Source organism: Silurus aristotelis, assembly GCF_946808225.1.
Source record: "Silurus aristotelis genome assembly, chromosome: 9".
NCBI lineage: Eukaryota > Metazoa > Chordata > Actinopteri > Siluriformes > Siluridae > Silurus > Silurus aristotelis.
In genome coordinates this window covers 21,112,255-21,129,254 of record NC_139582.1, presented here as the reverse complement: position 1 = coordinate 21,129,254, position 17,000 = coordinate 21,112,255, and the positions used below count along the sequence as shown (strand labels likewise).

At 37.7% G+C, this 17,000-nt stretch overlaps 1 protein-coding gene across 2 annotated transcripts; it reads left to right on the top strand.

The window, feature by feature from the left end:
* Window positions 1-1,781: 1,781 nt before the first annotated feature.
* grhl1 (grainyhead-like transcription factor 1) lies at window positions 1,782-16,783 on the top strand. 2 transcript variants are annotated; one of them, XM_083550476.1, is made up of 15 exons: window positions 1,782-1,952; window positions 4,409-4,595; window positions 5,181-5,254; window positions 5,342-5,708; window positions 6,222-6,304; window positions 6,579-6,735; window positions 6,828-6,939; window positions 7,992-8,086; window positions 10,296-10,542; window positions 10,735-10,862; window positions 12,373-12,401; window positions 12,828-12,913; window positions 13,750-13,835; window positions 14,851-14,915; window positions 15,031-16,783. In XM_083550476.1, exons 1-15 carry the CDS (start codon window positions 1,933-1,935, stop codon window positions 15,143-15,145), a joined length of 1,851 nt encoding a protein of 616 aa, XP_083406602.1. In that variant the 5' UTR covers window positions 1,782-1,932; the 3' UTR covers window positions 15,146-16,783. The 2 variants fall into 2 exon arrangements, with proteins under 2 accessions (XP_083406602.1, XP_083406603.1); XM_083550477.1 differs by having other exon boundaries at window positions 1,944-2,038.
* The last annotated feature ends 217 nt before the right edge of the window (window positions 16,784-17,000 follow it).

Below are 17,000 nucleotides of genomic sequence, written 5' to 3'. Positions count from 1 at the left end.
TTGCCCTAAAAGTTGTAAAGGCTTAAATGTCCTGCATGTTGTTAACTGTCAAGAATTTACACATCTGCCCCTTTCGAACTTTTAGTATTTTTCAAGGCAAAGCATATGCAAATTAACCCAGGAGGTGCAACTTGATAGCAGCTGCATGAAGACATTTTTGCTTTTCAGTCATGGCTTGCAAATGCATGTTTAAGATAAAAAATAAATCACATGCTGCTGCAAATCATTGCATAGACAGTTCTGCATTTAAACACCCATTACTGAACACTACTCCTCAACAATCCGGTACCACCCAAATGAGGATGGGTTCCTTTTTTTGCTCTGGTTCCTCTTAAGGTTTCATCCTCAAACTAACTCAAGGAATTTTCCCTTGACACTTTCACCACTGGACCCCTCATTGAGGATAAATTTACAAGGAATAAACTTATAGGCACTAAACTAATACATTCCAACTTCATAGCCTCTTTATCTCTAAACAGCTGCTTTGAGACAATATCCATTGTTCAATCACTGTACAAATGAAATTGAATTGAGTTAATAAAATAAATAAAAAAATATATTTATTTGAAAACATTTTAATTGTAAGAAATGTATTTACATAGAGAAATCTAAGAAATTATACTCGAACTATTTGTGAAGAGTAACAAATTGCATATCTTTAGAGTACAGGCATTTGATGTCTATCTGAATGTTACTTAAGTTTTTTAATATGCAAGTCTGTCAGCTTTTATTTTGATTATATCATTGAATAAGCACCGACATATAAATATAAAAAAAATTTATAAACAGTTTTATTCAATTTAAATAAAATATTTATTTCCTTAATTAATACACTTACTGTTCCCTCTTGATTGTACATTTATAGGGTGCAACCACATTTTTCTTTTCAATGTTAGATTACCAATATTTTTATTTTTACATATTTTGTGATCTTAAGCATGAATGATGCATGTTTGTGCACTCTATAATGTGATCCTTGCCTCTTACAATTGATCATTTTAGAAGCAGATTGTGGATTAAGCCTACTGGAATTACACTTGATCCTGGTATTTTGAAAAACCCTCTTAACACCACTGGGTATCATTAAGAATGGGTTACCCTCCCTTTTCGCAATGCATAATAGCTTCTCTTTAGAGTTTGGTTTCAACAGAAAGTGGTTCCCCATTTCATTTACAGTGCAAGTGAGAGTGAGATGGTAAACCTGCTTCTAGACTTTAGGCTGGAAATAGTTTCTGATCTGTCATAAACAATTAAAGAGCAACGATTCACTAAAACAAGTAAAAGGAAAACAGGTTACTAGACTGTATCAATTCTTCTCTGTGGGGTGGTCTTTAACCACTTCAAATGCATGACCTGTACTAAAAGTTTAATACAGCTGCAGCAGTGGTCTTTAGGGTACAGCAATGTTCTTAATTTCTTTTCACCATCTTAATATCACCATCTCAAAATAAAGTCGCCTAATGTGCAGGGATAAGGGGTCTGGGACACTTTTTTAGATCTGAATGAGAAAGCAGGAATGCATCAAAAGCAAAAATAATCGCTGTGTAACCCAGAAGGATGGTAATACATAAAATATATTACTGAAATGTCGTTTTAGCCTCTGCCAGATGATCAGAGACTCCCAGGCACCACCAGGTCCCGCTAATTCCACCTGCTCGCTGATTGGCCATCTTTGTTTACCGCGCTGATGGGCCAATTAGAAGTTGAAACCCTATTAGTCCCCGCCCCTCAGGTGTAACCCAATCCGATGCCCTGTCACAGGTAAAACCGGCCCTAAATTTTGAGTATATCCAAAAAAGCAAGAAAAGCTAACAAAACCCGTTCTCTCGCCGACAGCCGCAACGGTAACCCTCATTCTCTCGTTCCTCTGCTTGGAAGAAGACGGGTCGGATATACAGTACCAACTAGAAAGTCCAGTCCGACCAAAACGAGATGTCACAGGAGCATGACAAGTAAGTGTGTGTACAGATGAGGTCCGTTACAGGACTCGAAACATTTGGAGCAGCAGTCACGAGAAACGCTTCGTACGGACTGAAATGTAGAAAACCTTTATTATTATGTTTTTGGGTTTTTTCTTTCTTTCTTTTTTTTTTTTTTTTTTTACAACCAGACGCCTTTTAGGGAATATTTGGAAACTTTTAATACGTTGCTTTTAAAACGTTTTTTTTTTTTAAAGAAAGAGAAAGAAAGTCTCATTAAATTGAAAGAGTTGAGAAGTTCGCTATGGACTGCGGAGTTTCGGCTTCGCTCCACCTGTCGTGTTCAGACCCGCGCTGCTCGTTGTACTACGCGCGCGCACGCACGCGCGCACAGGTGTACTGCACCTGCCGCGCGAGCTCCTCCGTGCGCTTTACCTCTTTTCCGTCCTTGCTTTTTTTTCACATAACATTACAGTTGTTATCACTTTTTTTTTTTTTTTTTTTACCTTAAAACTTACACAGCAGTTCCAAAAAAATATTTCTATGTTGTAGTTATTACTGTTTTAAAGCACATTGATCCAGGTTTGAAACTATTTCCCATCACTTTGAGCCTTTTGACAGACTGAAAGACAGACTTGTGATCACTTGATGACAATTTATGGAGTTTAACTCATTCACCCGGCTGTTTGTTTTTATGTGGTTCATCGGTGGGGTTTTTTTTCTCAATTTTTTAGTGCGGAGTCTGTTGACTAATGAAATCGTACACCTTTTAGGCGTTGGCTGTTTTTTTTTCCAGACAACAAATTGTGTCTAAGCCCTTTGTAAATTCGAGAAAATGTCGAAAATCTAAACCAATTTGTAGAGCAAATGGTCAGAATGACGTTTTGTTTGTTGGGGTTTGTCGCTTTGTTTGCCTCAAAACACAGCCAAGCAAGAAACAATTACTCAGGGCAGGATTTCAGGTCATGTGACATTTTAGTTGCAAACAGTATGTTTTACATAAAGATTCAGGATCCATTCTGGCAAAACATGAATTTATAATTAATAAATTAATTATATAATTAATCGATACTCTCAAGACCAACATTGCCAGGCCAATGTGTGTTTGAAAGAATTTGTCAGTAAAATTTGTTAACTTCTGGTTCCAATTCCTCGCAGGCTTGTGTATGATTTAAATGTGTCCTCTTGCATGTCTCCTACCACATTCAAAACAATGTCATATCTAGTAAAATAGTTGTTTACATTAATACTAACAGACCTACACGCCATTTGATTGTGTACTTACTTTGAAATATCATAGGTAAAGTACAGTAAAGTGATTTTTAAAAAAGCTGTTTCCTTGTAATCCTGGCAGAAACTTTTCTTATTTTTTATTTCTCCACCGGGATATAGTCAGGATACGGTCTAAATCCTATCATTACCCTTTTCACACATGATCAGCCCTGTTGTTTTTAGTAGCGGGATTTCGTTCCCACTCAGGTTTTTATTGTCCCAGGATAACGGATCTATCAGGTTGCAGTGTTAAAATCAAACAACTGGAGCTGGAGTGGGGGTTAAAGAATCACACAATTAGTTATCAGATTACTGCTAATCCGCGTTGCGTCAACAATTATCCTATAAGGACGCGCCAGTGTTTCCATGACTATGTATTATAATATTGGCTTTGTGAATCAAAACCTCTTCACTTTAAAATGGCACCAATGAAGTCTTTCAAGGACCTAGTCATTTACTGCATGCATTTACTGGAGTGATTATTACTAAACTTTTAACTTCCTTTTAAAAAACGTAATCTTTCCAAGTTTCCAAAGAAACAGAAACAAAGCTGCAGTGTGGGGAATGTCTGTTTGAAGGTGTCATTTGTAATCTCCTCCCTTCACCGCGTAGATATAATTACTCCCAGTTTAAAACACACAATGTTTCATTCTAGTTAATTAAAACGCTTTCTAAAAAAAAATAGGTGAGTCAACTGCAAAAAAAGGTCTCCTGGTAAATAATAGCTACAAGTGTAGTAAAAGGAAGTCAAAGAGTAAAAAAACAATATGCCTTTGCATTGGGTGATGGAAAAAGGCTTTGTAATGTCAAGGAAGATCATTCTGTCAAGATTGTCAACAGCCACCCAATGAGGAGCTACGATCTTTGTCGATCATACTGGAAGAGCCAGTAGAGCATCTAGTCAGACAGGAAGTTACCGAGATTTATTCCACATTCAGATGGGTTTACCTTAGCTCACTATTATAAAGAAAACCTTTAACTGCTTTATGTACAAGATGTATCATCATTTGTCACTGTCACTTCACTGTTGCCCAACCAAGCTGGTATAACTTTAGTTTAGTGGGGTTTTTTTTGTTTGTTTTTTTTTACGTTCAGTCACTTAAGGTTTTTCTTTAGCCCATTCTTTACACAAGTGTTTTCTTGTGTAAAAAGAATTAGACCTCGACAGATGACTAATAGTGTTGTTTCCCTCATATCCATCTCTGTATCACTCACAGCAAGCGGGCAGTGCTGGTGCTACAGAATGATCCAGCCTACAACCAACGTCGTGCCTTCACCAGTGAAGATGAAGCATGGAAGTCCTTCCTGGAAAACCCTCTTACAGCTGCCACCAAGGCCATGATGAGCATTAATGGAGATGAGGACAGTGCTGCTGCACTAGGCCTTCTTTATGATTATTACAAGGTAGGAGGCCTGGGCTTATATGTATTAACACTTGTCACTGATTTATTGATTGAGTTATCAGCTTTGTCTCATTTATGTAAAGGAATTTACCAGAGCCCATAAGCAAAACTTAATATATAAAACTTAGATACATTTAATACACTGGCAAATAGCTGATCGTGACAGTGTTAAAACATATATCAAGTCAGTGGTTGGTCATATACTGAAATCCATAAAATGTAGAAATCTGTACTTCATACATTCAACATGAACGACACAACTGTATATATTTACAATGTTCTGAATTACCAAAATAAAAAGATAACGCTAAATTATTTAAATAAATGTATTGTAAAAAAAAAATAAAGTATGCATGTATGTATTTAGTACATTGTTAGTCTATAGACTCTCTTAAACATTCAGAATTAGTCTGATTAGAATTGTGAAATGTAATCTGACATCCCATACTGATATCATAGACGTAGCTCACTGATAAAGATAGGGCAGTGAATATACTGTATGTCCACTGGATTAAACAACAGGTCATCTATAAAGATAAAGCTGTGTGTAGTTCAGCTTTATAGAGGCTGTGTTTGCCTTCCACAGGTGCCACGGGAAAAGAGGACAATATCCCAGCCAAAGACCGACATCCTAGGCTCTGATGTGGATCCCAACAAAAGGTGACGTATTTTTGTTCAAAGCAGTGGTTATGGACGACCCTTTTGTTATCTTTGCTGTTGCGTGATGTCTGCGTTCCTCTTCAACAGGAACCTCATGGCACCTATCCCAGAGGCCTCAATGACATCGGCTGAGAGCAGGATCCAGGTTCTCAAAGGGGTCCCACTGAACATTGTGCTCCCTGGGAACCAGCTGGTTCAGGACAAGAGAGCGCTTTTCCCCTCACCCGACACCACAGTCACAGTGTCAATTGCTGCTATGCCCAATTACCCTGTAAAGACTGAGGAGCCATCGCATGCTTTCTCTGTCACTGTGCCGAACCCACACTGCTCTGAGCCCGAGGGTCATTTAGTGGTGTTCGAGCGTCAGCTCGCCCACAATCAGTTCAGCCCCAACACACAGCCTCGAACACCCGATTCGACTTTCCCTGAGAGCTTCAAGGATGGGGGTCAGGAGGTAGGTTGACATTCCCATTATTTTTTCAATCACTTATTGTTTCCTTCTCTCACTACCTTGATTTTGGTTCTTCTGTTCTCACACAAAGCCCCCTACTTCAATCCACATATAATGTCACCTTTATGGCAAAACTCTAGAGCCTGGCAGTGTACTGCTTGTAATGTTATTTGAACATAGCCAGAAAAGCGGCTAACATGTCATTATGCCATTGTCTCGCTGGCACAATAAAGTGCTGTGTTTTCCTGCTGCACAAAAGCCAGGGCCTTCTCTCAGTGACTCTTTTTTTCTCTCTCTCTTTTAAACTCTCTCCTAGTCTGTATTAAAACCTAGGTTATGGAGGGGCGGGGGATTATTAGAATGCCCAACAAAACCCTGCACACATAGATAGCATAGGGGGAAGCTCTCTTTTTGTTTGCCCTGTGGTTGCAGGCTTTGCCTGGCTGCAAGCAAGGCCACGGTGTGGCTGTTTGTGCTGAAGCCGGGCCCTCTCGGACACTCTTTTGTGCTCCACAGGTGTTCTCATTCCCAGGGGATCTCCAGTTACGGATGGCCTCCATTGCACAAGAGGACTATCCCGCCTTCGACACCGTGTCAGGGTAGGCCATACTCCCTGCCTCACTCCAGAGAAACCCCCTTGGGAGTACACAGATTATGTCAGACAACTTTGTAAAGATATTTCCTAAATGATGCTCTGTTGTGATTAAAGCCTACAAGCAAATAATGAGAATATTCCTCTTGTGACCGTAAACCTTTAGCAAAAATGTATATACATTCATTTCATATCCGAGGAATGTAGTGTTTTGGGTGTCACTGGTTACACGTGGAACTTCAATGTAGCTGAATTTCACTGGTTTTGTCTATCTTTTCCAGTAATAATTTTGAGTATACACTGGAAGCCTCAAAGTCCCTCCGTCAGAAGTCAGGTGATGGCACAATGACATACCTCAACAAGGGACAGTTCTACCCTATCACTCTAAAGGAAACAGACAACAGCAAAGTTCTTCACCACCCCATATGCAAAGTCAGGGTAAGCGTTTGTCTGTTTGTTTGTTAAGCAACTTAGAATTGAAACTTGAATTCTGTCATGAAAATATGTAAACCTTTTACCATTTTTTACAGAGTGTTGTAATGGTAGTGTTCGGTGAGGAGAAGTGCAGAGATGACCAGCTCAAGCATTGGAAGTATTGGCACTCCAGACAGCACACAGCCAAACAGAGATGCATTGACATCGGTAATTATATTCCCAGAGCCCATGTTTCCTTCATGACTCACCTGTGCTGGAAAAATCAATGACACTAGTTTATACCATTATTTTCTATTCAGGACAAGATAAAACCAAATAGAGTTTCAAAAGGGTGTTTGCAAATGTTTCCAAAAATGCACACTTGTAGCTGATTCATGATAAAAGTCCATTAACACATAGCAAAAGTATCATATAAATAAGACTAAAAGTTATGCATATGAGGTCACTATGGAATAATAACATACTCAAATGTTCAAAGCTCATTTGACCAAATATTAACTAAGGCCTTTAGGTGATGCTGCGTAATAGCCTCGGAGAATGCTCTATAGATCAAAGATGAGAGCCATATTACAGTGGAAGAGGGTGGGGGAAAAGGGGGTGGAGGTAGAAAGAGCTTAATGATCCTGTTTGTTTACCATCTACAAACTGTGCTCCAGTAAATGGGGGTAGCAGGTAAACAATGCAACATGACAAACTGTCTGAATCGACCTCGAAAAGGAGAGCTTGACTTTAGCTCACTCAATTCAAAACACAACAAAGAAGACAGTGTCTTACAGACTCTTACTGAGTCTGTTGATATCGAAACAAAACAAGCTTTTGACCACCAGCGTTACTTTTGATTGGGTATTTTTTTTATATTTTTAAATATATATATTTTAATAGTAATAGCAGTGATTTTTGTCCTTAGAGGGTTGGGTAAAGTTTGGTAATTTAGTAATTACTTGTCATAAAGTAGCTGCAGTAATCGGATATAATAGAGATTCCATTGTCTTATTAGTGTACAATAAAATTCTTAAGAATAATAAAAAAAAAAAAAAAAACAAGAACACGAAGTATATGGAGCTGGTCGTGTATTACCTGCCTAATATTAGCAGCTTACAAAACCAGTGGTGGCTGTTTTTCTTCTTTTCTTCCTTATTGTACTATATAAACCCTTAGCACCTTTTCATGTCTGTTTTGTCTTTTCTTTCACAACTTCAACCTTTCCTCTCTTCTTCTGATCCTTTAGTGCTAGCCTCAGCATTTTCTTCTGTTCACAGCTGACTACAAAGAAAGCTTTAATACCATCAGCAATATTGAGGAGATCTCTTACAACGCTATCTCCTTCACATGGGACATCAATGAGGAGGCAAAGGTAAGCTTTAGAAAGCATTTTCAATTATCTTTCGGTTTGAAAGTTAAAAGTCCGATGCAAAATCAAGTTTCACCTGAGAGTCATTAGCTGTTAATAAGCATTTAAATTCCACCAAATGTTGCTTAAGAATCTCCCTATTGTTATTTTAATATCAAGCACTTAACTTCATGATGTTTTTTCCCAAGTCGAATCGAAGGTTAGTAATAAGAATAGAGTGACAATGCAGATACTTGTTCTTATGCACGTTCTGTCCTTTTGCTATGTGGCATCACATCAGTTTGAGATTTGTAGAGAGATTAGACTTTATTTTGTTAGTTCAGGTTACAGTGTAGTAGTCGGTCAAATGTTTACGGTGCAGTAAAATATTTAGCTTTTATTGAACCATTCTGTTGCATATTAGTGTGTTTAACAGACCTTACTTGGCTCTTAAAATAAACCTGACCTTTAGAAAAGCAGGTCTATGTAAGAGATTTATACTCAAAATAGACAGTACAATGTCAGGCACCTTGTGATTACTCAAACAATGGCTGTCGTTCAGGCAAAACAAACCAAGTGCCTAGTTTCTTCTGGTTTGAAGGGTGTAATTAGGAGTGAATATGAGCAAGCGAGTGCTAATCAGGGAGTTTCCATGGCTTATATTGTGTTTTGGTTTTATGTGTTTTTATTCAATAATACTTTACCTAGTTTTTTTTTTTTTATTATAGTTAAATAAGCATTATTAAAAAAAGAGAGAAAATACAAATTCTTCTTTTCTTTGGTCAGAGAAGGGTAAAAGCTTGTATGAGAGAGTAAAGTTGTGCTTGTGGGTGTGTTAGCATGTTAGTTATTAAGAATTAGTTTGCAACCCATTTCACCTGTCACACTATTGTATGCTAAGGTGATGCGCCAAGAGGATATGTTTGGGTGAGATGCAGCACTGCCCAAAAAAGAATGAGGAAACGTAAAGGAAAGTAGAGAATCCAAGACCTTAAACCTACCACTGACAGTTTATGGAATCCAGCTCAACAAGTATATCAAGACAAGTCTTGTACAACCTGTCACTCATCAAGTAGCTTTTTGACTTTTTTAATCCACACTACTGGCTGGTCGAACTTCTTTTCAGCCTTAAATAGTCAGTGACAGAGTTTTCATTATAGTCTGAAATCACCATCACCATCTCTTGTAGGTTTATAAGTGATAGTGTTAATGAATCGTCTAAAATGCATTTTATGTGGCGTGGCGTGCTGAAAACCAGGATGTAGATCACAAGGTATGCATGTGGTCATACGATACTCATCCGTGTACTCTAGAGTGCTCTCTGTTTGCTCTGTGTATATCTGTTTGTGTGCGTGCATGTGTCTGTGTGTGTGTGTGTGTGTGTGTGTGTGTGTGTGTGTGTGTGTGTGTGTGTGTGTGTGTGTGTGTGTGTGTACAAGACATAAGAGAGAAAGATGAAGTGATAGGTGAATATATTCACAATGCAGTTCTTTTTTGTTTGTTATTGAACTCATTGAAAGAAGTAAAGAAAACGTAAATTATGGCATTAATTATGAAATCTTACTCTTTGCTCTGTCAACTGAATATTGACTCGCCTGTGTACAGACAAAGTAATTATAAAACAGGTTGATGATGGAGAAAAAACACACATCTAGGGCAGTTGTGCCCCCTAGTGGACATTTATAAAATAGCCTGTAATCAAATAACGCTCTGATTTCAAGTCAAAAAAATTTTTTTTAAAAATTCTATTTTATCTTGCTTAGACTTTTTAATCCTTAATTGTATTATTACTTGTTTAACTAGAAAATATAACTTTTCCAATTCCCCCCCATCAATATTATGATGTATGTCTGTATAAGAAGAACATTTAAGAACTGTTTGCGACTATTAATATATCACACATTTAAGCATATTGAATCAAGAGTTATTGCGCCTTAGCCAAAAGGGGGCGACATAAACCAACTTTTTGCTTCTGTATCTGCGCTCTATAAATTACAACAGCAAGTCTTCATAGCATATTGTATACAAATTTTAGAATAAAAAAACAATATCATTTCAAATACTTTATTGAATAAATTATATGTTGAATAACATTTTGATGTTTAGAAGTGTGCTCTCTGTAAACAATATACCCAATATGACCCAAAAGCTTAATGATCACCACAGCCATATTGTACTGTATCATAAGCTGCAGATGTCTTTTCATGGATAATTTCTTCTCCACCGTCTTTAGATCTTCATCTCGGTCAACTGCCTGAGCACAGACTTTTCCTCTCAGAAGGGTGTAAAGGGTCTCCCGCTGAACCTGCAGATCGACACATACAGCTACAACAACCGCAGCAACAAGCCTATACACCGTGCCTACTGCCAGATCAAGGTATTCTGCGACAAGGGTGCAGAGAGGAAGATCCGCGATGAGGAGCGCAAGCAGTCACGCAGGAAGGGCAAATGTGCCGAAGTGAACCCAAACATGGCTGCCTGTGAGTGTGGACAGCTTTACGTCATTTTTCCATTCTTGATAATGAGATAATCAATAATAACATATATATAATAACACACAAAATAGTTGGGGCAGATTATTTGTCATGAACAATGGTTTTGTAGGTTTTGTTTGCCTTTTTAACTAAAGACAAAGACTCTAATGTTTATATGTATATGTGATTACTTTCTAGATGTGGATGCCAAAATGCCTCTGATGCACAAGCGTAGTGATATCACCGTATTTAAGATGATGACAGATCTGGAAACTCAGCCCGTCCTCTTCATTCCTGACATCCACTTTGTGAATTTCCAGCGCCATGTGAGTAATTAAATGTACTTAATACACCAAAGGAAAACCCCTCTGATTCGTTTCACATGTTAGCAGTAGAGTTTCCCGCAACTTATCCGAGAGATTACAAACCTAAAGTCAGGTCAGGATGACCTCAGCTGCACTTGTCTAACACGTGAAAACAGCATGCTCCCTCTATGAAACAAGCTCTTTATGGCACAATTTTGTGTTATCAAGTTGGACTCTGATAGATAGCAAGGAATCCTACAGCCTGCCCAGATCCTACAAACGTGCCTACTTTTATTTATAGGTATATTAAAAAAATCAAACATAACTCTATTGATGAAATGTTTTTAAGCTTTCAATTGGATCACTGGTGAGAAGGGTAAATAAAAAATACCTTTAATCTCATTACTTGCTGTACTCCAGCAGGTCTAGTGCTGACCCCTCGAGCAGTACAAATCCAAAAATAAACCTTCTGACTGTTTACTGTCCTGAATAACAGAAAAAAACGTTTGTTTAAGCACACAGTGTTGGTGCAGCTCCAGTGTAACCCATGTAACCTATATTGGATTCAGTCTCATTGAACACACACACACACACATACACACACACACACACACACACACAAGGCTTCTGGGCTATGTTATTTATGGAAAAATGGAAAAAACTTTCCATTTAAAAAAAAAAAACTTGCCACTTCTATCTCAAATATAAACTTATAAATAATTTAAATAACAGTGTCATATATACTGATCAGGCTTAACATTATGACATTATAACATTATGAACAGTGAACACTGAGTATCTTTTTATCATAGCACCTGTTAGTGGGTGGGATATGTAAGGCAGCTAGTGAACATTTTGTCCTCAATGTTGATGTGTTAGAAGCAGGAAAAATGGACAAGCGTAAGGATTTGAGTGAATTTGACAAGTATCTATGAAAAGTGGTCAAAGAAAGGTACAGTAGTGAACCAGAGACAGTGTCATAAAAAGGCTCACAGATGCACGTGGGGAGCAAAGGCTGGCCCGTGTGGTCCGATCCAACAGAGGAGTTACTGTAGATCAAATTGCTGAAGAAGTTAATGCTTTCAATGTTCAATGGGCCAAGACTTTTTTTGGCAGCAAAAGGGAGACCAACACAATATTAGACAAGTGGCCATACTGTTATGCCTGATCAGTGTATGTCAAATACAGTTTATTATCAAAGCACTATGGAAATCACAGCACAACTTATGCTCTGTTACACTACTCATGCATCCTCTGAATATGTCAGGTGTGTAGTAAGTTTGCCTGTAAATATCTAGTGCATAGATATCTAGTGCCTGGAAATATGCAATAAACAAAATCATTATTTTACAAATAGCATACTCCAAGCTGTATACATATTTGGATGTATTTTAAGTATTGTTCTTGGGTTAAAAAATAATGCAATGAAAAAGTGCATGATCATCAGCTATCGATTTTATTTGCATATAATTTCTGTACAATTGAACAGTTTTAGTAATTAAATATTCCCTTTGTTTTTTTATCCTTTCAGCCTTTCACTCCTGAGGATGCAGAAGATGGGTAGGTTTGCAAGTGATATATTGCTAATTTATATGTTATACCTCCTATCTTCCAAAACATGCCAGCAGGTGAATTAGTGCTCAATTTCCCAGGGTGTAAATGAGCGTTTGAATGAGTGTGTGCATGTTAGACTACGATGGACTGGCATTTAACTCTTTTTCCTGCTACATGCCCAGTTTTCCTGGTATAGGCTTACGATCCATCACAATTCGGCCCAGGTTTAAGCAGTTACTTAAAAATAATGAATGAATGATGCAACTCTCTATTTCTTCGTGGTGAACTGGTTTATAGGGCAAAAGTCAAATTTAAGCCAAGTCCAGAAATACCAGGAAAGTCAGGAACACAGTTTTGAAATATTTTGGGTCAATGTCTAATACACTTTTCTAAGAACCGCACACATCCCCTTAACGTGTCTCTTTTTTTCAGCTCAGGAATGAAAAGATTACCCTACTCAGAAGATGAGTTTGGCTCTCCTCCTAATAAGTTGGCCAGGGTGGATGAACCAAAGAGAGGTGTGCAATTCTATTTTGCTATGTTGTCTACATTTTACACAGCAATTTTCTATACTACATTTTGCTTGTATTTCTATGCATGAGAGAGGGGTGTGTTTGTTTGGTAATACACTATAGGCTGCTTTTGTCACCATGGTACTGACTCAGTGGGCCATCCCTTTAAGGTGCTTCATTGTTTAAGACCAATCTCTTCCTCCAATCATGCTCTTTCTGTATATCTTGGTCCCTTGTGTATTTTTTTTTTTCCGTTTGCACTCAGTGAAGAAAACATTGGTGAGATGTTAAGTACATATTAGCAAACACGTGACTTTGTTTCCTACAACCTATGACCTAGATTGTATGGGTCAGTAAGCTGTGGAGTGGGGTGCAGGTGAAGATGGTTGTTTGGACTGGTTTTGTGCCAAAATCAACATTGCTTTGTGTACTTCTCTGCTGTAATACTTATCACTGGGCTCCACACTGAATATTTTACTCCATTTACTCAAACCTGCCTCCCACTCCAGAAGTCTGCCCACTCCTCAAACAGACTGTGGGAAGTTGGTGTGGGTCTTGCGGTTTAGGCAGCATCTTTGACTGAAGGGAACATTATGTGAGGTGCAAAGGCACTAGAGCCAGGGACACACAGAGCAGATCAAATGCTCTTCCTAAGACACTGCTATGCTTTGGCAATAGCAAACTAGATGAGGTTGCATTTTTATTGCTGGTAAATTAGTTTGTTGTTTTTTCCCCTTTTGAAATTCTGATCGCAGTGCTGAAAAGTCCAGAGAAATTGTGCATGTGCATATTTCTATATGTATGTAAGATTATAATTGACCAAATTTCTCTTGCTCTTCCAGTTTTGCTGTACGTTCGGAAAGAGAGTGAGGAGGTCTTCGATGCCCTCATGCTGAAGACTCCTACACTGAAAGGACTGGTTGAAGCGGTAAGTAAAGTGTAGTGCTTCCTGAACTTGTCCCTGAGCCTCCCAGGCTTTAACATTTTTGTTCCCAAACACACCTGCTCCCAAGAACGAAAAAAGGCAAATGTGGTACCTGTTTTTTTGTTTTTTTTTCTTTGTTACTGTCATGGTTTGCTTCATAAAGCAATTCCTCCCACAATCTATCAGATGAATCATGAGGAATAAACTGAAAACTGCATGCATGGACTATGTTTTCCTTTCGATTGTTCAGTTATTATGTAATCCTTTTAAAGCCACAGTATAGACCATAATCTATCTAGTAATCCCCAAAGCAATTTCCAAGAACCCAAATGTATTCATTAATGCCTCACCAATCAACTTGTTGGGCACAGTGGTAAGGTCCAAGCTTGGCACCGCTCTCATAGATATCAGCACGAACAATCAAATGAAAGGTGTTATGTTAGTACATCTTCCCAACCACTATATCCTGACACAACAGGCCACATGCATATTATAAGAAGTTTGGCATGGCTTATTTGAAGTCCAGTGGACAGGAATGTGTGTATGATGTTTACCACTGTTAGAACAAGAAATCTAGGTAATAGGGCACACAGATGGCAGTAGGTATCACAGGCAAAGGCTTGCAAGGGCCAGCAAAGCATGCAGACAGGCCAGCACCATGAGGAATGGAATGATTCCGTTTGTTTGTGCATATATATATAGCGTGTGTGTGTTTGCGTAGATGTGTGTGGTTATGTGAATGATGACATTGTAGACGCACATTACACTGGTATGGGCTATGGGAAAATGTGGAGAGTAGAATGACAGGTGGGCAGTGGGCAGGAGAGGAGGGGTGGTCAATTCGCTAGACTAAGCCTTCTTTAAAATAAGTTAAACTATGATGCGACTTGGCAATGCACCCACTTGCTTTCGCTTACAAATGTTCCATTAAATCATTGCAGAGGGATCAGAGGGAATTGTTTATTGTGGTAATATTTATTTAAAAAAAAAAAATTTAACCTTGTTTCCTTTCTTTTAGATTTCAGACAAGTATGAAGTTCCACTTGATAAACTGGGGAAGGTCTACAAGAAGTGCAAAAAAGGGTAAGTTTTTTTTTGGACTTGGTAAGGGTAAGAGTAAGCATACTCTAAACCATGACCTTTTGTGTATTGCACAATTTGAGTTACTAAAAAAAGACTAATTGTGTCATTTCGACAGGATTCTGGTCAACATGGATGATAATATTATCAAGCATTACTCCAACGAGGACACCTTTCAGATCCAGATGGAGGAGATGGGTGGAATGGTAAAGCTCACTCTCACTGAGATTTGAATGGCCTGCTCACCAATAAGGACTTGTTTACATGCCTCTATGTCTGTGTCCATGGCCTTGGAGGTACTTCAGGCCTTCCATGCACTTCTTATCTGTGGTTTCCTACATGTAGCTGAGACGAAGATTTTTTCCCCCTAATCTGCCCGAAACCTATTTTCTGTGTGTTGTTAATATGACATGTGAAGTGTATGCCACACTATGCAATGTGTGAAATGAGAACAGCAAGGAAAATGTATCTGCCTTGATATATAAATCCTGAGGTTCTGAGCCATATGTTCTATTTTTAAAGTGAAAAATATCTGTGGTTTTTAATAGTCTGAGAATCTAAGAAAGAGCTGAGTTAATCCAAAGGCAGATTTTCTATAAATATTTAATTTGTGTTATAGAGCTTTAAAACCAACAGCACTGGAGATCCTCATCTTTAAAGGCGAGCTTGCAAGTAAATGGGGTATTGTTGCTGTTAGAGGGATTTTAGGGCATTCTTACTGGTTTCTGTATTTATACATAAACACTGAGCAGTATTTAGCGTGTACAGCATAACCCCATGCTGAGCAGCTTTATGAGATACTCTGTCACCAGTGTTGCTTGTATATATATATATATATATATATATATATATATATATATATATATATATATATATATATATATATATATATATGTATATATGTATGTATATAAGTACATGTCATGTTTCTACGTATAAACAAAAGCATTGGGACAAATTACAATTTCATTTAAAAACTGGTAATACTTCCTTTAAGTGAATTCTGTATTTTTTGCATGTCACAGCGGAAAGTAATTGTTCTGGATACAAGCAAGGAATTCTTTTGTTTGTTGTAAAGTCCCTGGTGGAAAAACAAATAGTGCAACGTAAGTTCCATAGAGAGTCCATGCAGATTTTTTTGCTGCTGGTTCCGGTGCTGTTAACTAGCAAAACTATTATGAAGGGTCATAAATAAAATAAAAAAAACAGTAAATAAAATAAAATTCATTTTTATGATTCTGATCCGAAAGGTTTTTCCTGATTACAAACAAAATTTTTTAAAAAACCCCCACAAATGTAAACTTTTCCAACAGCACCATATAAATTATTTATACGGAAACCAGAACTTCCCAAAACAAGACATGCAAGAGTATTATGTTTAGACTATCGATAGTTTATTCAGTGTCCGTGAATCAATGCTTCATCTTAATTTTGTCTATATTTTTGTCTTTTTCATCATCCTATTTGGAGGCTTTTTTAAAGCTACAGACTGTATAGCATCAGCATTTTTTTAAACAGTTTTCTAATTCAGTTATCTGCTGATTTTTATATCAAAGTACTTATCTATATATTTATTACTATATTTGGCTGGGGTATTTTTTTATATTGTTCTGCAAACAAAATGTGCATTGCTGTTAAATACTGTTACTTGTTAAAACACTTTTTTTTTTATTATTAAATCAACTCCACAAAAGTATGGTGTATTTATACAAAGGGTAGATTTGTAATTCTGTGAGATTAATGTTAAGGTCATCTGGCAGCATTTATCAGAATGGGAAATGCTCAAATATTATTTGCTCTATGGCTTTAGCTGTTATTATGTGCACACAATTTCTTTTTGTCGCAATAAAAGCCAGCTTGGCTTAGCTGTGGTGATTGGTCATGTGTTTTTCATGGGGTTTTCTATTGGTTGCAGCCAAAGCAGTTGTCCTGGAAACAGAGTCTGTTATCCAATGGCCCATCTGCCTGAAGAACAGGAAGTGGGTGTGGAAATGTGGACTGTGTCCTCAAATACCCCTGTGTTCCACAACGCTATACGGAGATTTATCATAGACATGTGACTTTAATACACTCCATCTATAGACAACT

What these genes read in the sequence shown, in the direction of transcription:
- grhl1 (XM_083550476.1), top strand. Translation starts at nt 1,933, where the DNA reads ATGTCACAGGAGCATGACAA. An exon ending in ACCCCATATGCAAAGTCAGG is followed by an intron (nt 6,736 to 6,827) that starts GTAAGCGTTTGT and finishes CATTTTTTACAG; the next exon opens with AGTGTTGTAATGGTAGTGTT. An exon ending in CCTGAGGATGCAGAAGATGG is followed by an intron (nt 12,402 to 12,827) that starts GTAGGTTTGCAA and finishes TCTTTTTTTCAG; the next exon opens with CTCAGGAATGAAAAGATTAC.